The 25425-nt window shown below is 38.4% G+C and overlaps 1 protein-coding gene across 2 annotated transcripts in view; it reads left to right on the top strand.

The window, feature by feature from the left end:
- Nucleotides 1-25425, top strand: part of MYO1E (myosin IE) — a 97831-nt gene that overhangs the window by 21876 nt on the left and 50530 nt on the right. The window contains exons 1-5 of one of the 2 annotated variants that reach the window (XM_075505892.1): nucleotides 9698-9871; nucleotides 13435-13578; nucleotides 16381-16470; nucleotides 17394-17488; nucleotides 25311-25398. In XM_075505892.1, the coding sequence (XP_075362007.1) occupies nucleotides 9713-9871; nucleotides 13435-13578; nucleotides 16381-16470; nucleotides 17394-17488; nucleotides 25311-25398 (576 nt within the window). In that variant the 5' untranslated portion in view covers nucleotides 9698-9712. Of the gene's footprint in view, nucleotides 1-9697; nucleotides 9872-13434; nucleotides 13579-16380; nucleotides 16471-17393; nucleotides 17489-25310; nucleotides 25399-25425 lie in introns of those variants that run through there. The other variant, XM_075505893.1, reaches the window with a different exon arrangement.

Genomic DNA, 25425 nt, shown 5'->3' on the forward strand with positions numbered 1-25425 from the left:
AATGAGCCTGTGCATGAAATTGTCCCCTGACTGTTAAGCACTTTCATTACCCATTCACTAAGTTCCCACTTTCGTATCTTTACTTTGAGTAACTTAGACTTTTCCTGCTGTCACCGTGTACTTTGCAGAAGAAAGATCTCTTTGCCCCTGGATGTTTAGGTTTGGTCCTTACATGCATAACTGAAAACCTGGAGTGGTCTGCAAAGTTTTGTGTATTGGGTCTTAACATCCTTGCTCTAGGATGAGGGGAGGAATTGGACTGTCCAGACTGGCAGGGGAATGTGCTTTCTGATGGGACTCCTGTGAGCTCTAGAAAGCATGCGCTCCTAAGCTACAGTGTAGTGTTGTAGCCATCCTCAACCCTTATGCTGGAGGCAGATAGTAAGCACTTTGCAGTTCAGGCCAGAGATGAATGTACAGCTGAGAAACTGAAGTAGTATCTGTTTGAGTCTCCTACACGGTGCATGAGATTTGTTGGGTGTGATGTATACTGCTTTTCCCAGTATTTTGCTTCCTGTTGCTTTTTGATTAATAGCAACTTTTTGGGAGTTGATGTGAACTTGCAGATTTGGTCCGTTGGAAAGATGTGTAGCTAATTCCTGAGGTGGAATGCTCAAAGGAATTCTTGTTTGTATTTATGTAATAATTAAACAAGGAAGCATTTGTATCTGCATGCACTGAAATAAATACTAAGGTTGGATTCTTTCAAAGAGTTAAATTAGAGGTTTAATCAATGTATTAAATAGTCTATCTACCACAATGTCTGAAGTAAAATCTGATTTCTTGCACGAATAGCAAAACATGAAAGCTAATAAAAAGGAATTTGTGGGTTGAGCCACATGCGTCTTACCACCCGGGTGCCAGCTCCACTGTAGGTGCGTGAACACCACTCCCTGAGCCTTTGCCCTGTTGCTCTGAGTCAGTACTGCTGAGGTAAACAGGAAGCTGCTGTAGTTCTGGAGCTTTTACTCTGTTTACTCAGCACTCTGTGAAATTAAAATAAACATAGAAAGCAATTTTTACATTAGAACCTCCCCTACTGTGGAGCTCCTCGTGGCCCCCCAACAAGCTCCTCCAGCCACTGTCACCAGTGAGAGGAGTTGACAGCTCACATGCGAAATGGGGCTATTGGTGTGGGGGGAGCATCGCTGCTTCTCCCTGAGTGAGCAATAAAAGCTTTTCAGCTCTTCACTGCGTATCCCACCTCCCAGTGCCACAGCTGTCCAGCGCTGCAGGACTGCGGTTCCTAGGGCTCCCCTTGTTCAGGTAGTCCCCCAATACAGTGACCTTTATAGAAATCAAGTCATCTGAGCTCTACACCTGAACATAGTCCAAGGACAGATTATGCAACTCCTTAATCCAACATGAAAGTAGATATTCTTGAAGCTATTTAATTGGGAAAATCCCAGATAAACCTAACAGTATACCTTGAAATTCTGCAAGCAGGACTTTGGCAAATGACCTCTTTTATCATGGGGCACCACCCTGGTACAACACAGCAGTGATTGTCTTGTACTGCCCCGCTCATCCCAGTTGAAACAACACTAATGCATTCAGGAGGGTAGGTCCCAGTTACAACAGTTGGGAAGATCAAAGCAACTAGCTCAAAAATAGGTTAATTTGAAACCAATGACCATTCCAGTGCCCAAGTTAAGAAATGAGCAGTTGACTGCATGTCTTATTTTTGGCATCTGAGCAGTTAAATGTTGTAACTCAGAGCAGTGCATTACACTAAGAAAGTTTTGTGGTGTCAGCACAAAGGTGCTTTTTGGTACATACTGTTGAAAAACCAATCTTGGCCACAGTTATCTGCTGTGTTGCAGCTTTTGCTGTTTTATCATGCCTGTTACAATAAAGAGTGTTTTTCTTTAGCCTGAACTGCCACAGGCATGTGACTACATGACGATCTCCACTCAAAAAAGAAAAAAGTTTATGTTCCATCTGGTTTGTAAATAAGTTCAGAAAATGGCTGTATTTATGGGGGGGGGGGGGGGGAGCAGGGAGAGGGGGGACGAAAAGAGACTCAACTGTAGTTTTTCAAAATTATTTTAAATTCAGGTGTGATTCAGGGGGATGATTTAGCTAATGTGCTTATTTTATAAATCAATATTTCAGTTTTTGTGAAATTGCTACATACTTTTACTCAACTAGATGAAGCTGTTGTCATAAAAACATCTAGTTTGATATTCTTGGTTAAAACCAACACTAATAAAACAAGGTCCATGCCAATTTCTATAATCTGTCCAACCTGTTGTATTCTTACTCACAATCCATTAGCAATTGATGAGATGAGGACAGACACACCCAACAAAACTGTAGTTGTTCAATAATTTATTGAGAAGAAAATAATATAGCTTCATGTATAGACTATAATATTGCTTATTATTGGAGTGTGTTAGTGCATCACATTGGAATTAAATCTGTTTCTATCCAGAGGTCTTATGAATATGTGCTAAGCAAATGGGGGGGGGGGGAAGGGGGGAGAGGGGGGAACAAAACAACATGTTTGGGGTGGTAGGCAATTAAGAGTGTCTCCATAGGTAGTGTATGATTATGTTAATGAAATGGGCACATTGGGGCATAGGTGTTTCTATTTTTTAATTATATCTCTAAACCAACCAAAAATAATCCATTTATTGAGATTGTTTCAGTTTCTTTACATATTTGGGAAGGATAGTTTTGCTCTTTCTAAAATAATATAATTTTTAAAAATCCATTCTGTCATCTGTGTATGAGAGCTGGTACAGTGTATTAAAACTCTATTTTTAAAGAGCTTGTTTTACTGGACTTTTCGGGCAGTAAAAAATTGTATTTGTAGATCAGAGTTCAATACCCAAGAACCTTTAAAAAGGCATATTGAGGTAAAATTTTAGAATGCATGAAAAGGGTAAAAAACCCCCACTGAAGTTGTTGTACTGCAGTTACAGTTCGTCCTTCTCTAGGGCGTACGCTGGGCACGGTTTTAAAAACAGGACAGATAAAAGCAATCTCGGGCTAAGCAGTAAAGGCCATTGCAGGTTTAGAAAGGCTGTCATAAATAGTTATTTGGTGACATTTGGGATTGTTATTCGTGCAGTCCCCTCGGTCAGTTATTTCAGCAAGGTTGAGGCAAACTGTGAATTGCAGCAGCTGAAGAGCTGATGCAGCTTGTGCAACGGGGTGGAGCAGATGCCCGGCTGGCCGGGTTCCCCCGGGCTGTCCCGCTGACCGCCTTGCCCGGGCCGTGGGGCTGGTGGTCCTCGCTGGCTTTCGGCCTGTGGGCCGCTCGGGAGTTTTTGCATGAACTGCTTTGCTGTTAAGTAACTGGGTAACAGAAAGTTCTTTTTTCTTCATCTTCTAAAAGTAGTGGACTACAGGTTGAAAACAAATTACTAGATTTTGATTATTATCATTTCATTAAGCTTTTTGAATGATTTAGTATTTTTAATGGAAAAAAATAGAACTATCTTGTGTGTGTAATGATGCAGAAGAGAAAAAAAAAAAGAACCTGAAAGCCTTAGCAGTCTGGGAAAATAGTTATGACCCAAGTTTAACATATCTAGTGTGTTAAAATGTGTAGAAATATATTATCATCTTAATGAAAAATCAAAGCAAAAGTCTTACCAGTAGACACATAGTTCTTAATCCAAATAGTATTTCCATGCAGTGCAATGCACTATTTAAGACGTTTACTATCAATTTATTATGTAAAAGTTTCCTTTGACAATGTTGTTTCAATAAAATTAGTTGCTGAAAAGTAACTGTTTTATGACAGGAGAATAATGGTACAGTTAACAAAATTTTATACTAAATTCAAGGAAAGATTCAAAACTGTAATAGTTTGGCATCTTCTCTGTTTTTGTCATGCTTTGTGATTACTGGCGGTATTGCTACTGAGTATGGTTTTCAAAGATAGGTCATGGTTTATTGGGGTGTAAGTAAAAATACGAGCTATAAGTATTTTCTTTTAGAGTATAATATCTTCCTGCTTATAATTAAAACACTGAACTGATTATGTGAACATTTGTTGTTGGGAATGAGATATTTTCAGTCATTTGAAAGTGCTAGTGATGTAATTGGAAATTGATTTGGTAGATGCAGAGAGAGTGGATTTGTTGTAACTGATACTCTTCGGTTCCAATGGAGTAGCAATTAAATGGTGTTTTAACAGGAGCAGTTTTATTCCCTGGAAATTCTACAAATACTATAATGATTTCTACATCTTTAATACTTGCAAAAATGTATTGATTTATCCTTTCATCCTTCAGTGTTGTCTTGTTGACTTAATCAGTTTAAATACTAAGTAATTAATTCAGAAATACTGCCATCTTCATTTTCTATTCTGCATAGATAAAAAGAAGCAAAACCTGCAGCTAAAAATAAGGTTAAAATAATTATTTTTTCGTCTCTTCATATTTGCTGGTACACCTGAACCCAGTAATCTTTTGTGGGAGGACTGTGTGTCTACAGAAAGGGAAACCATGACAGAAGGAACAGGTAGCATTAAAATCCAGTCAGAGACCAGGTCTTCCAGAAGGCATAATAGCAAGTATTTGATCCTCTTGTGTAGATAACAAAGAAAAATTGTATAATTCGGTTTAAGACTACTGAGATTTTTTTTCTGTTCCCTGCAGCAATTTTGTATGCATTAGTGAAATAGCAAAGGCAGATCCTCAGGTGCACAAAGGAGTGAGCAACAGCAGTTACCGACTGGTTGTGCTACTAAATGCACACTTGTATGCCAGGTGATTAGGTGATTAGATCTCAGGAGATGTTGTAGCTATCCTCTCATTAAGACCTCTGTATCTTTATGGAAAATAGAGCGATATGATACAGGGAGGCAATACGTGGAGAGTCTGGGCTAAACTAGCCATTAAACTGCTTTCACCAGCTAACTTGGTGAACTGCAAAATCGATGTGCCCTTAGTCTGCTGATGGGAACAGCCATCGAACTGTTACTGTAAAAGGGTAATTGGAGGCTCCAAGAGTAGTCAGACTGCACAGAGAAGTCATTTTCCAATAAAACCCTCTATCACAAAGTCATCTACCAGGGGTACTGCTGGGGACAGACTTTGGCCTTAAACTGTCAGGTTAATGTCTTAGCAGTATCAGTCTGATGAGGAAACAAATACCTTCATTTTACCATGAAACGAAAGGGTCAGTAGAAGGGGGGTAAGGAAGAGTGACTTCCAAACTGCTGTTCATGTGCAGCCATACAAAGAGGGCAGTGACTGAGCAGAAAGGAATTCACTGGGGTGGTTGTGGCCTCTGAACATGGTTTGGTGCTAAAGCCTGAGATTCCAAAAGCTTGGAGACGGGGCAGGGAAGTGAGCACTGACATCAGCTAGAACAGGACATGGCTGGGATGAAATTATTGTAATATGCCACTGGTTTTACTTTCTCCAAAAACTTCAGCTGGCACCAATATAGCATGTACCACGCAGCATCAAAATGCTGTCTTCTAGCAGTGCATATGCGAGACACTGGTCCATGCACAGAGCTCTTCTGAGTCATGCTGTTCTGAGATTCCTTTCTCTGGAAACCAGATGGTAAGCTCCCAGTTGACTTCAGTTTCTTATTTAGTTTCAGGATGATCAAGGAAAAATATTTTCAGTCTGATGCTATAGGAGAGGCAGTGGCATTTTGTGTGAATTTACTGATTGAGTTTTCGGACTGCATATTTCAATTAAAGACCATAATAATATTTTTGTAAACATGACACACAGAGGAAGACTCAGAATAAATTAATCATAGACAAATTGTTTTCTGTTGTTTTAAAAAAAAACAAACAAAACACAATCAAAACCAAAACAACAACAAAAAGAAAACAAAAAAGAAAAAAATACAATGTTCTTGTTCCCGAAGGAGTGGAGGAGACTTTGGGGGCATTGCAGCTGTGGAAAGTCGTGTGATCTTTGGCCTCTGAGGTCCCAGTTGCTATGTAGCATTTGGGGGGAGGTGGTGTGCAAATAATCTCAGAGCATCTCTTTTCCAGAGAGGTATCAGGAGGAGGAACCAGCACCCATCCATTTTTTGTAATGACGGTGAAGGAGGGAAGAAAAAGTTCACGTACACATATATGCCTCTATTATACAGGTGCCAAAATGAATTTTAATACTCTGTGGAACTGTGATAGCAAGTTTGGGTTAAAATGTACAGTGTTTTGTAGTATTACGTGTAAGATGTATGATTGCACAAACACCTTTGAAACCTGTTTTTAATGGAGAAGAGTGACATATAAAAGCTTTATTATACATTAAGAACTGATACAGCCAAGGTGAAACTTGTTTGTTGTAATTGTTCTCTCACATTTCCTTAACTTGCACAATAAGTATATACAAATGCAAACTGCATATATGATTTACAGATCAAGAGTTAGTGTGCATGGATGCTGCTCAGTGAAATGATTGGAATGGGGGGGGGGGTATATACGTATACACACACACTCATCGACTAAATGTTGCTATTGCAAGGCCTACCCTTAATCCACCACAGACACAAGAAATTTTGCTACTCATGCCACAAGGAACAAGTCAAACTTAGAACAGCTCTGGAGACTGCTCAGTAAGTCAAGTAAGGCAGTTAATGTCTAAGAGCAAGTCAACCATATTAAGTAGTTAGCAGTATTGCATTTTCTTGAGAAGAGTATTTATTGGAACATTAGGCCACAGCCACCCAAAAAGCTGTGGGGTAAGCAAACATGAATTTACAGTTCATTAACTACTTTCTGGTATCTGCCCACTGTCTCGGTAAGTTGTGTCAAAAACTTATGTACATTAGCATGATCTGCTCTTAAGCCTATTCCCATCCTTATTTTGTTCTGCCGAGTAGCTGTGCCTTTTTAAAAATAACCTTTAAAAAATATTAGTGAAAATTAATACTGATGCAATACATGATCCTCACAGTCAAACACTGAAGTAACTTTTATTTTGATAACGTTCTGTTATTTATCTTACAAGAATGCTGATGTCTTTCCTGACTCCTGAAAATGAGCATAATGTGTATACCCTGTAGACATCTCACATTCCTGTAACTTGTATTGTGTTACAAGCATGCATTTGCTATTCAGGTAAGCAGGCTCTAGTTTCTGTCTCTTCCCCTCCTTCCCGGCCCCGGCTGTGCCGGCGTTGGCTGCAGGGAGGTAGGGCCATGGCTGCTCCCTGGCTCCAGAGCCCAGAGCTGGAGGAGATGGTGGGGAGCTGCCCCGGGGCCAGGCCCTGCTGGGGCAGGCAGCACCCGCACAGGAGCTGATGGGAACAAGTGTTTGGGCAACTGGGATCTCCCGCAGCCTGTAACCAGCTCTGGAGTCAGTCCTTCTAGACACATTGGGCTGAATCCCACCCCTGTCCGAGAGCAAACAGTGAGAACTGATGATTTTTCCCGCCAGAAATCTTTTTCTCAGTATTTTATTTCCCTAGCTGTGGTTTTGGGGATATTAACCTGCTAGTAGTTTCCATTCCTTAATACATTTTTTGGTATTTTTAGTCCTCTGTATTTTTAGTTCTCTGTCTGTCCTGCTGCTAGGTGCCTAATATTTTTGCTTTGCTATTTCCTCAAATTGTAAAGCAGTACTTTTTGTTTCCCTTAATATTTCCCTCATGTTGAATTTAAATAATTTGCCTTTTATCTTTGTCCATCTAGCTGCTGCTGCTGCCTTCCTTTAATTTCCTTTCAGAAATATAGTCACATTATTGCAGCCAATATCTCTATTTTTTTCTAACATTAGATATACAAGAGCTATTTTGGAGCACTTTTTTCTACTATGGCTTCTCAGTTTTGATTATCCCAATCAAGGACCAAAATTCACGTTAAGTATTTCTGCAGTATTCTCTACTGAGAAGAGCAGACTCTTTCACTTTATAGCAATATGTGAGTGTGAGAATCCTGTAAGTGGATTATAAAAGTTTGCTATTTTGATGGATGATATCATTGCAAAAAGTTGAGTGTTTTGTGGTTTTGTTTGTTTGGTTGGTTTTTTGTTAGATGGAAAAACCGGTACAAATTATGCATGTGAGAGACTAGTGATACGCCTCTATTGGTAGAAGCATTGATGTCAGGTGTAGAGTAAATGGTGTGCAGCTTTTTCGGTTTTGTGACATCTTTGGTTAAGATGAGGGCTGTGTATCATTTAGTACTGTATTCATAATACTAATCGGAGTAGATAGACACATGCCTCCAAATCTACAAAGATTTTATGCAATAGTACTCTGTCATAGCTGAAAAGGGAAAGAAAAGGTCATGCTTGTGATCATTTGACACTCTTGCTCCTTCGTGAGAGGAGGAAGGTAGGAGCAAGCACCTGGAGCAGGTGGAGAGAGATGGAGGGGAAAGCCTGTTGTGTGAAGGGCAACAGAGGACAATCAGCAGCTGAGTGAATTAGTCCGAGTCCTCCCTGCAAAGCACGTTCAAGAGGCTGAGAACCCCTTCTGCACTGTGATGGAGGATTGATGTTTGCTACCGAAAAAAGCTGTCAGAGATTCAGGGTGGCAATTTTTCCCTTTGTGGGAACCAAGAATGATTATTTATGGCATGTAGGTTGTAGTTTAGACAGCTCTGATGGAGAGAGAGAAACAAGGCTCTTTCTCAGGGGCCGAATATACAGTCTCTTCTGATCCCTTGTTTTTAGTGCTTTATTTTTAGATGTACTATTTTTAAACAGCTTGAAATACAAAAATATTTGCTTTTTTTCCAGTTAAAAGAGAAACCCTGTTGTGACACAGTATGACTTAATCTTTTTATAGCCACATCAAATACGTGTTGCTTTGGATAATGTAAAAATATACAAAAAATAATAAAAGCAAAAATAAGAAACCAGCAGTTGCTATTGTAACACAAGGTGGAGGGCAGCAAAAAAAATATTCTGTAAATAAATGTCTCATCAGTATTTATTACTCATTCCAAACAAAACACTAATATGCTTTAACCATGTCATACCAAAAGTCGTACAGAAAGTATAGACAGTATTTAGTACATAGAAAGTATTTTACATCTCCTCTCTTGGTATTAATGTTGCAATTGTCTTAATCTGTTAATGAGTGGGTGTTAATGGAGATGTACAAAGTGAGAGTAGAATTAATTTTTTAGGTTCTGTAGCGTCTTGATTGTTTGGATGCTGAAGATAATAAAGTTGTTGAGGTGGAGAGGACAGTGCTGCCTAGCCTCTAGCCAGGTGGTGACTGTATATGAGCTCCTGAAGCAGCACGGCTCGGAAACGGTAGGCTCCTAGCTCACAGGGTCATCTTGTGACTCATAAATATTATTCTTGTCAGTGCAAAGCAGATCTGATTTTGAGCCTAAAACAGCAACCAAATGAGTAATAACAGCTGACAGCAATACAGTACACGCCTTTAATTCCAGCTTCGCCAGCCCAGCCTCCGTTCCCTGTGCAAGGTTAGGTGCTGGGTTTGAAGCTCAGGAAGAGCCTGAAGGAGGCCTGGCAGCCAGGTTGTTCAACACTCGTGTTTCCACTTCTGTGGCTTTTAGCAGGCTGTTGATGTGTTTTTGGTTTTTTGTATTTTTCCTAATCTGCCAAGCTCGTCTTTTTCAGCTGCTTAGGCATTGTTAGTGCTGACACAAAGACTTTCATTTGCTTATTTATCGTAGAGTTAGATCACGTCTTTCACTGAGAAAACCTAAGAGAAGCCAAGTTGCTATTTGCTGACGTCTGAACTGCACGGCTAGGCCCAGGGATGGACTGCAAGCCCCGAACCTCTCTGTTCACCCAGATCTGACCATGCCACATGGGAGCTCTGTTCAAGTTACTGAGGCCTCACTGTGGCTAGTGCTGACATGGAGGTGTGCCCTTTGGCGTGCCTTGTGCCCATCGGCCCTTGTTCTGCTGGCTCTGAAGTTCCTGGTCAATCCCAGGAGACCCGACCTGTCCCTGGAGCAGGTGAAGAGGGGTGGAGGGGAAAGTGTGTTGTGTGAAGGGCGACAGAGGACAATCAGCAGCTGAGTGAATTAGTCTGAGTCCTCCCTGCAAAGCAGGCTCAAGTTAAGGTGGACACCAGGTAACTAGCTGAGGTGTACATTGTCTCCAGATTAGAGTACTGTATTTTTATGTGGGTGGTAGAAAGCTCTACCGAAAATAACGGTTAAATTCTCAAGAAATATGCAATAAGAACAAATCATTAGTGTTTGCAATGTGGGCAATTGAAAATTGTAATTTTTAAGTATATATCCTTGACCTTTAGGAAGAATGCAGCCTGGAGAAATATGAAGGCTTGCTTTTACAACTGCTATGATGTGGAGTTTTTTTTTCAGATAATTTATGACAGGAAGATTTTTTTTTTTTAATTGCAAAACTATATAAAAAACAGTTAACTGTTAGCTGGACATGGTTATAGTACCAGTTGGAAGTGACTGAAGTTGATAAATTCATGTTAGACTCTGTAGTCATCACTCATGCTTGGAAGAGCAAGACCTTGGGGGTAGGTGGTGTCCTCTAGAAACAGCACTGCCTGTTTTGTTGCCCAGACCAAGGAGGTGCTAGCCACTGTGTGTGGCCATCCTACTGGTGCTAGGTTCCTGGAGAAGGGAGCATGAGAGCAAAACTTAACCACAGATGCAGTTAGGCACTACTAAAGCTTGTGCTTATTTCTAGATCCTAGGGAGAAGTCTGACAATAATCTGGTGATGATTTGCTGCTTCTCTGTGTATTTGCATGTAAGGCCACGCAAGGGGAAAGGGGAAAAAAAAGTAGTCCCAAACTACTGACCGAAACTGCCATTTAAAATGTGATACAATATTAATGTGAACTACTTTGTGCTACCACTCTCAGCTGTCTTCCATGCTATTGCTTTCTTGGATATTTAGGCTGCTGCCTTTTTATTAAATCTCTCTGCATCCTTTTCCATTTGACAGTATGTGATACTGTTACAGTACTCAGATTTGCTGCACGTTAAAGCAGTGTGTAAGCGCTGGGGAGAGCTGCTCTCCGGGCAAGCTGAGCCTTCCTGGTGCTGCCCCTCTTGCTTGCGTGCTGGTTCGCATTGCTTTTGGGGAAGAACCCTTTTGCCTGGTAGTGCATGTGGCTTAATCACAGTCAACAACAGTCACTGACTCTTATAAAGCCTGCTGTTTTGCAAACTGTGTGCACATTTTCCATATATCCTGTGGCTTTGTGAGCTTTGTCGTCTTCTCATTGAATTTACTGGATCTGATGCCATAGCTTCCAATGGGAAGCTTGATTGTTTTCCCACTCTCATTTCATTACACGTTTTCTGTAGCTTACGCTATTATGTGATACTAAACCACATTCTGTATAGCTTTGTGAAGAATGTAATTCTCTGTGTTACTTTGATACAGTACCTTTTCGTCTATCCTGCCAGTTCCTTTTTCCAAGTGTAATATCACAAATAGCTGATGAGTACACTGAAGGAAATTATGCTTCTCTGTTGGACTTCTGTTTTCTCCAATAACCCGACCTTCAACTGATCTTTTTCAGTCATATGTTTTATAAAAATTTCCAAAAATTAATCGGTTCCTTCATTTTCTCAGTGCTTCCAGATTACTGCTTCCATTGTGCAAATATAAAATTGACAAGGTTCATGCAAACTAAGCTAGTTTAAGATTACTGTTTTATTGAAGCTCATGTAAGGTTGTGGATATTCAAGAAAATCGCTGAGATTGTGTGTTTTCAGACATATTTACCTCTGCTGTACTATATTTAAAAGCATTCTTTTAATTCGAGTTTGCAGCTGTTTTCAGTGTTAGCAGTGACAGAGCTGCATCAGTGGTAGCAATGGCTAGAGACTTAATAGAAAACACACGTAAAGCCTACAAGTTCTGTGCTGTCTGCAGCAGTAAAATGGGTCTGGTTTTAGTGCAAGTTAAATTAACTTGAGATAAAAATCCAATTGGTACTTGGTTTTTATGTCAGTCGAGATGAGGCTAACCTGTAGGCCTGACTCCATTTGCTAATACACATTATGCATTAAATCTATGTCTTCATTAGTTTTTGTTGGGTTTTCCCCCTAATATATGCAGTGAAGTTTGTGCAAAAACATAGTCTGAGACGAGTTTAATGAACACTTTTAGCCAACCCAGCTTAAAATAAGAACCTTGTGCTCCCCCGACTCCATTTGTAGTTCCCACTCCTATGCCTGGTATTGGTGCAAGTGCTTGACTATTAATATGAGGAAGCAATGTGGCAGACTCACTTTTGTGTTAGTACAGTTGCATAGGTCATTTGCTAGTGCAGAAGTGTGTACACACAAAAATTGCACCTCAGTAAATTGCTAAAGTCTCATTTCAAAATACTTGAGTACAGCCAAAGTGTTCAGAGTACCTAAATTTTCTCATTTAACCTGTAAAATTATGCATTATTTTATTCTGCAAAATACTTCATAATAATAAATTGCTTATATTCTGGTGAATATGACTTGATCCCATAAAATACATGAGAGGAGTGTAGCTAAATCACGTTGTTTTAAATTGTGGTGTTAAAAAATGAGGGGAATACACAAAATTGCCATTTTCTTGGCCACATCTTCTGTGACAGCATACTCAACAACTTCTCAGTGTAAAATGTGTTAATTTCAGCATTACTAATTTCAGTATTGCATAAACAAAAAGTAAAGTATAAAAAGGCAAGAGGGCAGAATTCTATTAGCATTATCTGCCAGGCTACAGAAAATAGGTTTGGGTTTGGAGAACAGATTTATAGCTGCGTTAATAGCGTTGATCTAGACCGGATTTAAATTTGTTTGTGGGTGTATCCATAGAACCTAACTGCTGTTCAAATCAGCTGGAAAAAACCAGATTTTGATTTCAAGTGGTACAGCTTGAAATGTCACAAGTTTTCAGTAGCATCCTGAAATAGTAGTCTCTGAGTGTGGGAAGAGAATATCTATTTAGATGTCAGTTAAGCATGGTGACTAACAGATCAAAAGGGACTGTTAAGACATGCAGCCGACAAGCTGGGTAACATAATCTGCAGAACATCACTGAATACTTACTGCATCAGGCTCACAGCTTCCATCTGAGTAACAGCATATGTGCAGGTTTGACTTACAAGACTGTAAAGGATGGAGAATCCACTGTACCCAATTTAATAGTTCAGGTGGTAATTATCCTCACTACTAATAGTTGCACTGTAGGAATGTAATTTTTGCATCCTTAGCTTCCAATAACTGCATCTCAGTTGGAATAATTGGGTTTTTTTCTGCTAGATCTAGAAATGTCTGCTATCTGAAATCCCTTCTGTGTGTAGACATTCACAAAACCCCATGAAATTACCTTCTAATTTTTGAGGGCAGTGCAATTCTTTAATAGTTCAGAGGCAAGTCAGTTGATAGCAGTTATGTATGCTTTTATGTAATGCCTGAATCAAGGAACCGAATTCAATGAAAGAAAAATATTTTGCAAGTTGGAATTTGAATAGATTGTTTTCAGTTATTTAATGCTAATGAGAAACGTAGTAACCTTTTTGATGCTTATTGTGCTTTCCTGCAGGGCAGCAAAGGACACTACAGATATCACTGGCAGAGCCACAATGTCAAGCACAGTGGAGTGGATGATATGGTCCTTCTTTCCAAAATCTCGGAGGATTCCATAGTGGAGAACCTAAAGAAACGATACATGGATGATTATATTTTTGTATCCTTTATTGTGTTGTTTTTAGCAGGGTTGTTTTTAGTGTTGTTTTTAGCAGGGTCCTGTTGACTTTCTGAGCCAATATGAAACTAATTAGGTGTATGTATTCTATTTAAGCAGATTACTCAAAGGTGGTGAGCGTTTTATGTGACAGTTCACCTGAGATTACACAAAATGCTTTGTAAACTGAGCTAATTATGAGGGTTGAAATTAAGACCTGAGAAATTATTTTAAGGTATTCCTTTTGATATTTGGAATTGTTCTTGTCATTGTTGAAGATTAGGCCTGTAGCTCTGTATATTTATATATCCATGTGACCCCTGAAGCTACTGGAGTAATGCCACTTCTAAGAGCAAGAATTAATAGGTTTAAGGCATGTATACATGTCTTGATACCATGTTGTCTTCTATACCTCCCAAATCTAATGCTTCCAAAATAGCATTTCTTCTGTGACATAACTCCATTTACAACTTATTCTGGAATTATTAATACTGTGAATCATGAGCTGATGGAAACAGGTGAACATGTGAATATCTGTAAATCTACAGTATGCGCACTTTAAAATTTTTTTCTATGATTAATGAAAACATGAAAGATTTAAATACCTGAACATATAACCTAGCAAGAAAAACAGATTTCAGCACCAAAGGTTTGCTTTTTTTTTTTTTGAAATTTCATATGAAAGGAATTCCTTGAGATAAGAATAGTCACTATTTCATTTTTAGCTTTCACAATGTAACATGAGCTGCAATAATGAATTTGGTAAACACTAGTCCATATGATTATGTACTAGAAAGTGATACTGTTTCTTCTTCTGCTGTAGCCAGGTTTTCATACTTCCTGGTTGTATCTGGAGAATAGTTTCCTTGAAGAGTTTAACTTTTTTTAACAGAAAGGGAAGGAAACATAACACCTCCTGGCTATTTCCATATATTCAGATGGTTAAGAGCTAAGTAGCAGCTCAATTTAGCAAGGACTGATAGAGGAAAATTAACACTGCAGTTGTGCTGACATTTCCATCCCCCACTGCAGAGGTTTTTAATATGTGTGCGCACATGGGTTTGGATCCTCTGTTTAATAAAGTACCACACCATTATTAAATTTGCCTTGTAGAAACGTGATAAAGTTGCACAATATTTGTCAAACTGTAGTACCAGGGCAAACTATAATGCTCTTCCTGTTAGTAACACAAGCACTTTTGTCCCTGTGGAACGCTGCATCTTCCATGCAGTACATTCGCAAAGTCTTCAGTGCTCTGGTGCTGAAGAAATGGTTTTATGCTTTTTTTTCTTATAAAAATAAGCGAGATTAACGTGGAGATGGTCTTTCTGCTGAAGCTGGAACGAGTATGTTTTCCAAGAGGACTTGTGGTCACATGAGGGATCAGAGTCGTCTTTTAAAGCATTATAATCCCTTTGTGTAGGGAGAAAAGACTCCTTTTGCAGTTCTGTGAAGGCTTTTCATTCTAAAATGGAGGTCATCTCTTGAATCTTTCAATTGTTTGTATGTCCACCCATGAATGAACATTTCTCTGTGCTATGTTGCACAGAGATTAGCAAATCATCCAGGAAAATGCTGGTATTGTTTACCAACAGAAAACTGTCACTTCAGATGTTTATATTTACAGAATGAATGCTTGATTTATTATATTCGAGCCCCAGATGTTGTCACTCTTCTATGAATTAAATTTAAAAAAATATGAAGAAAGCATTGCAAATTAACAATACAGAAATTACGTTCACTGAGTTATACTTCTTCTCTAACATGTTATCATTTTGTGCTGTGGCACCACAGTAATAGAATCTTATGTAGGATAATCCAACAGGATAAATTTGTTAATTTTCCTACTTTTGTATGGAAAGCTTAGATAGTAAGTTTGCCTATGAACAATTCCAGATTGTTAAATGAAACCTGCAGTACAATATTGTGGACTCATTGACATGTTAAATGAAACCTGCAGGACAATACTGTGGACTCATTGACATGGGTACACTGCTAACTCCCAGCTCAATGAACCAGTCCTGCCTGTAAAGTAGTATCAGTTGTTTCATATATGTATACTGCAATTCTAATTCCAAAGGTTTCTAAAGTATTTTGTAAATGTAGGTACGTGTGCAGCTGAATGCAGAACAGTGAAATACTAACATTCAAAATGTTGCAGAAAAGCTCTCTGGGACTAATAATAGCTTAAAACTGAGTGTCTTCTTATAGGGCAGCCTGCAGGATAAGACTCCTAGGGACTGTTAAGAGTTACACTCATAAAACAACACCGCATACTGAATTACCTAATTCCCTTAGCTCCCCCACTAGTGCATGCAGCTGAGTAATTGTCCAATTTAGCTCGGTAGTGGCTGTTTCCATCCAACTGTGCATGCTCAGCACTATCTCTGTGAGATCAGAATGTGTCACTATAGCTTATTCTGCAAAGGTCAAAACAATCTTTTCTAATACTGAAAATACGACATCCTCAGTTACAAAGGAGTAAAAAAGTTTAAATATGCCGTTTCCTTTCTGTATTTTTATTCAAGGTGTGTCATGTTTGGGCCTCTGATACATGTTTCTATACTTAGCTTGCCCTAAAATAAATATTTTGATAATATGAAAGTATCTCATTGAATGATATGTTTATATTCTTGTAAGCTTGGTAATTTCATTTTTATTAACAATTGTTGTAAGCTGTGGGGTTTTTACTGTTATTTGAAGCTGTGCTGTATTATGTAATAGACGGAAAAGTTATTTGGCAGTCACTAGTGGTAAGATAATACTTTATGAAACTGTAGTTACCTTAACTTCTTTTGAATACAGACATACATTGGCTCTGTATTAATCTCTGTGAATCCTTTCAAGCAAATGCCGTATTTTGGGGAAAAGGAAATTGAAATGTACCAAGGAGCAGTAAGTAAAGCAGTCTAAAATGTACTGCAGTATTCAGGGGCATGTAAATATTATTCTACATGGTTAAACTCTTGGAAGCATTTGTATCTGGGTTTTGGTAGCATTGTACTAGCCTGGGACAACTTGGCTGATATCCATTACCATTATTGAGTCTTCAAATTGAATTCCCTGGAACATAGGATTAGTACTTCAAGAAAATACTTGTATTGATTAACTCTAATCCCTGTCAGGTTTCTCTCCTTGACACGTCCCTCCTCCTGCAAAGGCAGTTTTTAAGCTATTGTATGCTTAAAGTGTGGTGCACAATACAAAATGGCCATTAGTGGATTTGGAGACTGTGACTTGAGAACTCTCAAACTGGACAAGAACAATAAAAAAAATTGAGATGCCAAAATTAGATGCCACTTTTGAAAATACAGCGTGAAGAGTGAGTCAGCACAAGGACATTAGGGACTTAAAATTTAGTTTCCTGCTCTGCTCAAGTTGGGCATGTCCGTAGATTCAGGAAACCATTCGGTTTGAATGGACTCAGTGAGTGAAAATGAGAAATACAGCACCAGGCTCTGTGTAGCGGTTTAGGTAGTTTATTGTTAGCATATGACCACTGGTGGAATAGGCTTAAATTACGTGAGTTTCTCTTGGACAAGTAATATATTTCAAGCACAGACCATTTTTAGAACAGGGTGTTTATGATAGTTTAGGAGAAAATTATGGATGAGAGAAAGATCAGTAACAAAACCCAGAGACTTTGGTTTGTTTTTATTAAACGAACAAAAAAATTTGTGGGGAAAATTCATTATAAAGTGGGATTCAGAATTGTTTTTCCAGGAAAATAATTCTTCCAATTTAAATAAAAAATTATATTGCTCTTTCTGCGTTGTTTAATGCTGTGTTGAAAAATTATTCTCTATTTCCCCTCCTAGGCACAATATGAAAACCCACCACACATTTATGCTCTTGCAGACAGCATGTACAGAAACATGATTATTGACAGAGAAAATCAGTGTGTCATTATTAGGTAAGAAAAAGATCTGTAAAAAAATATTTTATCATCTTCTTTTGGTGTTTTAATTTCAAGAAGCAGAAAAGTTTATTTTTTTTTTATTATATCAATAAAAATCTTCTGTGTCTGTGACCACTGAACACCTTTGGGGTTCTAGGATAGCCAAGTACTTTCTGACCCTCCCTTTTGTTTTCCAGTGAAATCCTGATGACAGCTTAACCACAAGAAATCTCTTTCTCACATAGCCAGCTTCATGCCCAATACCAAAACTGCAATAGCTTGAATGACTACGAGAGAGAGATTAACAACTATAGCAGCCACAGATACTGTTAAATCCAACATTCTCACATTGACTGCATTTACCATACTCTGTTTTTAGTACTATTTCTTTTTTTTCCCCTGTTAAAAATAAATGCACTTTTTGTTCCTTTTGGAATTTTGCTTGCATTCAAAGACAAAAGGAGGAGAGATATACTGGAAAATTAATTTTGTTTTCACTATTACTCTATTTTAATTATTAGGCTGAGGGAATTCACTGTAGAATTATTAATGAACTTTTTTAATGGCAGGCATTACTTAAGTCACAATCAAAGTAAGTTTTGGGTCCAGAGGTATGCTTTGTTCTCATCTGTGGGCTTATAGATGGTGTATGATAAAAGAAAGCGTGCAGAGAGCAAGAACTGCAGAATATTTGAGCTGGTACACTATACCTCTTCTGACTTTCCTTCTTACATAGAAAACAGCTTCACTGTAGTGCACCTGGAACTGCACTTTACCTGTGGCAGTGGTCTCCAAAGTGGAGTGCATCACAGGGGCTGTGCAGTGAAATCCATTGGGATGCGGGAAGAAAATACTAGACCTTCAGTAGTAGATGTGTGTAATTTATAAGTAGATGAATTATATACATACATTGGGAGTGTGTGCTCAGACATTTTGTTAATGATGGTGTACGTGATCAAAAGCATTTGGAGACCACTGGCCTGTGAGACTTTCCCAAGACCTAGGGAAAAGAAAGAGGAGAAAAAGAAAAAATAATTTGAAGAGAAACTGTCATTATTTTATTAATAACAGCTTTTCTTAAGCTTTCTGTCATTTCTCTGTGGAACACACTGAGAGGCATCACTATGAATTTAACTGCTGTTGAATTTAACAAAAGAGAGATTTCAAGAGGGAATGTTTTCTTTGTTCAGGGGACCTTCTCTGGTCTTCTCCCTGGGGTGGCTGTGTGCCCTGCAATGTCACAGCCCCAAGGGGGGTGGATGTCAGTGGTGATCAGATCAGATGCCATGTAACTTAGTGCGCTCAGTCCCTTAGGCTGGAACTTGCCAGGAAGTGGTGGATGGTCACAGATGTTGAAGCTTAAATGCCCTTGCACCAGCTGCTTACTAATTTAATGTTGTTGCAGGAGTATTACAAAGAACTGGGCTTAGTAGGTGGGTCTTACATGTGGAGGTGCTCCATGTGCAAGCATTCCTGTACCCTACTGAATGATCCAGTGTGAAAATAGATTTCATGTTAATATATCTCACTGGTGAGCTGCTGTGAAAGCTTCTGAGGAATAATTGTTTGAAAGTTATATTCACTGCTGTATTTCTTTGAAGCTATGCCTGGGAGTTGTCCAGGCAGAGCTTTCCTGGGTGACGTGTTACAGTGGAAAAGTGCACAGGTGTGTCCCTCTTAGTATCAGCAAAGTGTATGTAGGTATGTGGAAACTGTTGATTTTACATGTAGGAATGTCAGCCAGGCACTAACAGATTGCAACACTGAGCTGTACTCCTATAAGGGCCTCCCTATTCCTGGGCCCCTGGCTACAGCATGGTGCCGTATGAAACAAAATGCCCAGAGCTCATATTCCTGTCTCTCACATATCTGAATTGTTCCCTGAGCTCTGTCTTCCTTTTTGGAAAACTGATGCCTGTTGCCATGCTGAAGTTACTAGTCCCATTTAGTCAAATTCAGACCTGTTAGGAATGGGTAAAATTGGGATTTATTTTGCTTTTTGAACAAAGTAACAACCCAGAGCCTGCAATGTTTCACATGAAGCTAAATTTATAGTGAAATCCTTTAAACTGTGGTGAACTGTGATTAAAAAAACCATATTTTCTTGATCCATTGCTGATGCCCCAAAGTGCAATGAATGCAGAGGGTCACATCTTCAGAGAGCTGAGATGCAGACTTACAGGCTTAAATTCACATGAGAATTCTTGTGCTTGAATGATGGATGACTCGCTCTTTGGAGTGTCTGCATTTTGTGTGTGCAGAGTGAATTTTCTCTCAGTGTGTGCACAGCCTATTCAAAATCTGCTGGAGTTAATTGACTACTGCAAAACTGAAGCAAGAAAAATCATGTTTGCCAGGGACATTTCAGAGAGTTCCTCTTCCTTTCTACATGTTTATTTTTCCTATGATTGTTCTTATTACAAACACTATAAAAAAAACTATGGACTAGACTTAACAGGTAGTTTTCATGATGGTATTTGATTTTTGGGGGCGCTTAGAAATGATTTTTATGAAATAGAGTAACTCAACCATTCACAAAATTGATTTTGTTTGGTTGATATTTTAATCCTTTCGACATTTCATTTAAACTGTTTAGATACATCTTGTATTTTCTGATTTTAATGTCATCACTATTTCTAACAGCTAGAGCTGGCTTAAGAATGATGTTTCTTGAAGTTTGGAATTTGCTTACATTTTATTTCATAGACCAGAAGGCACTGAAATTGCTGGCAGACTAGAAGCTCCCAAGATGCTGTGGCTTGAGTGAAATGAATGTTCTAGCTACCTTCATGTCTACTACCACATCATCAGTTTCACTTACTATCTGCCAAGGACTTTACCATTTCTGTCCCTCAGCTGGTGATTCTCAAAAAATTGAGATACGTAGTTCTGTCTGTCTGTCTTCAGTTCCACAGAAGTCTGCTGAACCTAAGCAGTTTCAGATGAACCTTTGTGTTTCAGTGAACCATAGTTTTTGCCATAAAAATTTGTCCTGTGGAAAATGAGTGATGATAACAGTATGGTTATTATGAGGTGCCTGTTTGCTTCTCTACTTCACAACTAGTCTGAACTTGGAGTGACTTCACTGAAAATCCCTGGTGGAACAGAAGGAACAGAGCAAGCTAGTACAGAAACAAACTCAGTTTTTTCCTTCTTTTCCTCCCTCAAGATGGCAGATTTCCCCCCTAAAGAAAGGTTTGCAAAGAGAGAAGGTAAGAAATGAGGTGTAGACTGGACTGATTTCACAGTCAGATCAGAAAGGCTACATCTGACTCATGGTGCACATAGAGTCTCAGGAATGGAGATGCAAGCATCCTTGAAGTTTGGAATTTGTTTGCTTATGTTTTATTTCATAGACCAGAAGGCAATGAAATTGCTGGTAGACTAGAAGCTCCCAAGATGCTGTGGCTTGAGTGAGATGAATGTTCTAGCTACCTTCATGTCTTCATCTCCCCTTCCTATAGGGAAGGGGTTGGTGCACACCTGTGTCTTCCTACAGCATGTGGTTTGGGTACCTGTGGCATCTAGCTCCGTACCTGGGAGGGTACATGCATTCCTAGAGACTAGCCATAGATTTCTGGGCTTGTGAAGGAAGGTTGCTGCAGTGTCATGCTGTAGTCAGGACCCTGCGTGTGTGCAAGGATCACACGCTCTCTTGCCAGGACATTTAATTCCAGAATTCCAAATAACTCATTTAGGCACTGATAGAAAAAGCTCATCCTCTTCAGAAAGTCAGTGAATTAACTAGGAACAGCAGATCCAAAAGAAAATACAGTTCCCTGAAAGGCTGAATAGATAGCAACCAAAAATAATCTTTTTATGTGATAATACTAATTTAAAAAGAAAAAATGTCACCAAACAACCTTTCCAGGGCCAGGGAAGCCTGTTCCATTAGTGGAGTAATTGCAGCATATATGCGTATGCATTAAGAAAATTACATGTATGCACGTCTAATTATAGCTGAGGAGCCATGAGCTATTTTGAATGGCTGTTAACAGTGTAAACAATGAGGTTATTCATGGGCTGGATTCTGGCTGGGCTGAACGCAGGTGCAGAGCGTGTGCTTAGGTGGGAGGGACGGAGCAGTACCCACAGTTGTCTTCCCTCGTTTTGTATGCACCGGGCAGAATTACAAAGGAAGTTTACTCATATGAGTAACACAGTTACGCTGGAGTTTGATTTCTCATTAAGTTAATGGTTGGACTCGATGATCTTAAAGGTCTTTTCCAACCTATATGATTCTGTGATTCTGTGAATGTTTTACTGAGGCATGATATTTATTTTAAGCCTCTATTGAACCAAGCTCATAAATGTCTACTACAGCAGACTGTTTGCATTTCTTCCTTGCTTGAAATGGTGGCCCTTCCAAACTATCAACAAGGAGTTGTCCAATCAAGATTTTAATTATGAAGGATTACCTGTTGTGGCTTTTAATTCCTTCTGGACTATCATTGTCCTTTAATTAAGAGAGTGGAGGTTATGATTAGTATTTTTCCATTACGTAGCAATAAATGTGTTTCTTCAGAGTGTTCTTAAGGTTTTACCTTTCTATAAAGACTTTATTTTCACTTTCTTTCTATGATCTCTGCCAGGAGATGTTGCAGTTGCTTTAAAGCAGTTTTTCAGTCCTTCTTGTTTGTAATTTTAGTTCACATTTTACATTCATGTGGGAATGTTTGAGTACAGTAAAGCTATGTATGGTGACTGCATACCTGAGAAGACAATACATCTTAAATACTACAAATACATGTTAACAGAAAGACCATTTACCACCCCAGCTGTTTTTAGTGAACAACTCATGTCTATCTTAAGTCTATTAAGTTCAAAATTTAATGAGATTTCTAGTCAGCTTCTGTATCTCAACTTTCCAGAAGACTCAAATGACTGGTCATTCTAAAACGTCTGTACAGAATCGAACTGGAAATATAGTTGAATTTTAATGGGGAAGCAGTAGAAACGTAAGTCTAACACAGTAAGAAAAGTTAGGTAAAAACTCTGATTCAGAAGGGAAAAATATTTCACTGAAGTTATGCTACTGAGGTTTCTCTGAACATAATTGGAGAAAGTAAATTTTCTATATAAACAAAATAAAAAGCTTATCCAAACACCACAGAGTATTTTACACATGCAGTGTTCTTCACTGGCAGATCCAAGAGTTCTTTCTAAATATTTGTTATTAAAATTTCTACATTGTCCTGGCGATGTAGATAAGTATTACTTGTTCTACAGCCAGGGATACTATATTAAATGTCACTCAAAATTAATTTTAGAGAGAAGGATGAGGCTATGTATTGGATCTTGCTTCTCTATTCTAGTCACTATTTCCTCTGGGAAAGAAGGAAGGAGTAAAAAATTTTCCCTCTGCATTTGTAGTCTTATTCTGATTTTAGCTAAGTGTTAATTGACTTTGCTGAACAAAATGTCACTTTTTTGAAGTAGCAAATAGTGCTAGAAGAAACAGTATGTCTTTCAAAGCATTATCTTTTTTGTTAGTGATTGAGACTATGTAATGTTTTTATTTTTAGTAAGAAAAGTCTCTGAGAAAATTGTCAGTACCACTATCCACTTACTTTAAGCCATTATAATCATTTTTCAACCTTTAAAAACCTCTGTACTTCCAACATACTTAAAACTACCAAGCTAGACAATGATTCTTACATCTTCTTAAAATAGTTTTAATAGCAGCAGAGCAGTAAGATACATGTGAAAAAGCTTCTGTATGAGAATCATTTGGCAGGAATGCCACAATTTCCCTGCTGCAGTTGACTACCTGAGCTTTACTGGGGGCAAGATATCATCCCACCAGATAAAGTTACTTCGGTTCATAAATAATGTATCATCCTGTTTTATTCTAGTTTAATTGGAGCAATTTACTGGTCTCTGATCAATAAAAGTATAAAACTGGAAAAAAGCGTATGCATGCATAAATCTAAAGCAAACTCTGAAAGGCAGCCTTTTGGCCAAATTAATTTAATATAAAGGGCCACTTACATCAAAACAGAGACTAACAATAAAATGGAACTATATTCCTCCAGGTCAGTTTCCATGGCAGATGCTATGGAATGGGAAATACAAGCTACACTTAATTTGAACAAAGAGGAGAAGGATAATTTATGTGTCAAAGAAAACCTTACAGAAATATTTTTACTGCGTGATAAATAATACCTGATGAAATTCATTCAATGTTTGGCCCCGGACCCTTCTCTCTACTCAGTTGAAAACTGCACATATAAACTGAAGAGTTTGATTCAGTTTAGATTGGTTTGTCTGCCTGGTGTTACAACAGGATGAGCAAATTTACTGTGAGCAAATTTTGAAGAAATGTTATTTTAATTATTGAGCTATTGCTGATTTGAACTTCTAAATACAGTTTGCCATCCAGCAAACTCTTGTCTGTCCCTGTGAATGTAGTAGATACCAATAATACAGGCTTTCTTCTTGATGCTTAGGAAAAGATGACTCTGAATAATAAAAATCATGGTCTGCACTTCACAGATGAGAAGATCAAGAATTATTTTTTCACCTTCTGAAGTTTCCTGTTTGATCTGTAAAACTGCAGTCAGGAGAAGACAAAAGCATGAAAATGATTGCGGGGGGGGGGAAGCCTTTCAGTATTTCTGTACTGTTTGGAAGCTTTAACGATGTAAAATGATATTTGCAGCTTGGCAGTTTGGGGAGCTTTTTCAGGATTAAACCTTTGGAAATGTCTCCATTACTCATGCTGATAAGGAGCTATGAGTTGACATTCTCAGCAATTCCTTTTCCTGCGCAGGACATGCTGATGTTTCTCTGGCAAACGTAGCTAAAATTTGTGCAGGAAAAGACGTGCATTTGGATCCATATCCAGGAGCAAGTAGGCGCAGGATTAGAAGAGTCAACAACATTCACTGAAATTATTCAGCAGCTTAAAGATAGCACAGATTTTCACACAAGAGAAAAAATACTTCAGATATCTTTATGACATTGAACCAACATCCGTGTGTTGTTTTTTGGTTTTAATACAGTTGTCTAGGTCGGGGTAAATTCATTAGGGTCAAAGCTGACTTGCATCAAGATTTATCTAAGTCTAGAGGAATTCTGTTGAAATGAAGTTAGCTTTAAGGTATGAAATAAAGCGTGAGGTTGGATCGTCTGGCATGCCAATCTTCTTTGCCTCTTGAGAAGCTTTGTGAAGAATTGCGAGAAGGCAAATCTACTGATGTTGTAAACATTATTCACCATTGAAATGAAATATTATAATGGAAGGAAGGAATTATGAAAGCTAGTGTGGAATATTAAGACTTCTTGTACCCTGTGTCAAGAGGCATAGGAACAGGAAGGTAGTTCTTCCGTCATTCAGGATGTGATTAATAATGTCTCATTATTTCATTCAGGAACACCTAAAACAAAAGACTCCTGAAATGAAGTAGGTATCTGGCATGGCATTCAGAGCTTGGATTTTCAAATGAGTTTTTGTGTTAAGATCTGAAATCCCAGTAAATGTAGATGGGAATTGAGTTCTTAACACACTTGTTCTCTTTTGAGCATCTTGGTTTAAGTATATTTATTTCTCAATTTACATAATTTTCTGACTTTGAAGTCCTGTAGAGATTCTGGTGTCCATGCAAGATGATGTATTCAAAATTATTTATTTACAAACACATCCAAGTACCATCCTACAGTACTATATCACAGTCTATGTATTACCAGCTTACCTGATGTAAATATAGTGTATATTTATTATTATTCGTTGTTAAGGTACCTAGTCTTGGTTGAACAAGATAGACTTCAAATTACTCCATTCTAGTGTTATTTAAAAACTAACAGGTACACTTTTGTGTTCCTTTTTTTTTTATAGTGGGGAAAGTGGTGCTGGAAAGACTGTAGCTGCTAAATATATCATGAGTTATATCTCCAAAATTTCAGGAGGTGGCCCTAAAGTACAGGTGAGTTGATATAGAGTAATACCGAAG

The sequence above is a fragment of the Mycteria americana genome, chromosome 6 (assembly GCF_035582795.1).
Source record: "Mycteria americana isolate JAX WOST 10 ecotype Jacksonville Zoo and Gardens chromosome 6, USCA_MyAme_1.0, whole genome shotgun sequence".
Classification (NCBI taxonomy): domain Eukaryota; kingdom Metazoa; phylum Chordata; class Aves; order Ciconiiformes; family Ciconiidae; genus Mycteria; species Mycteria americana.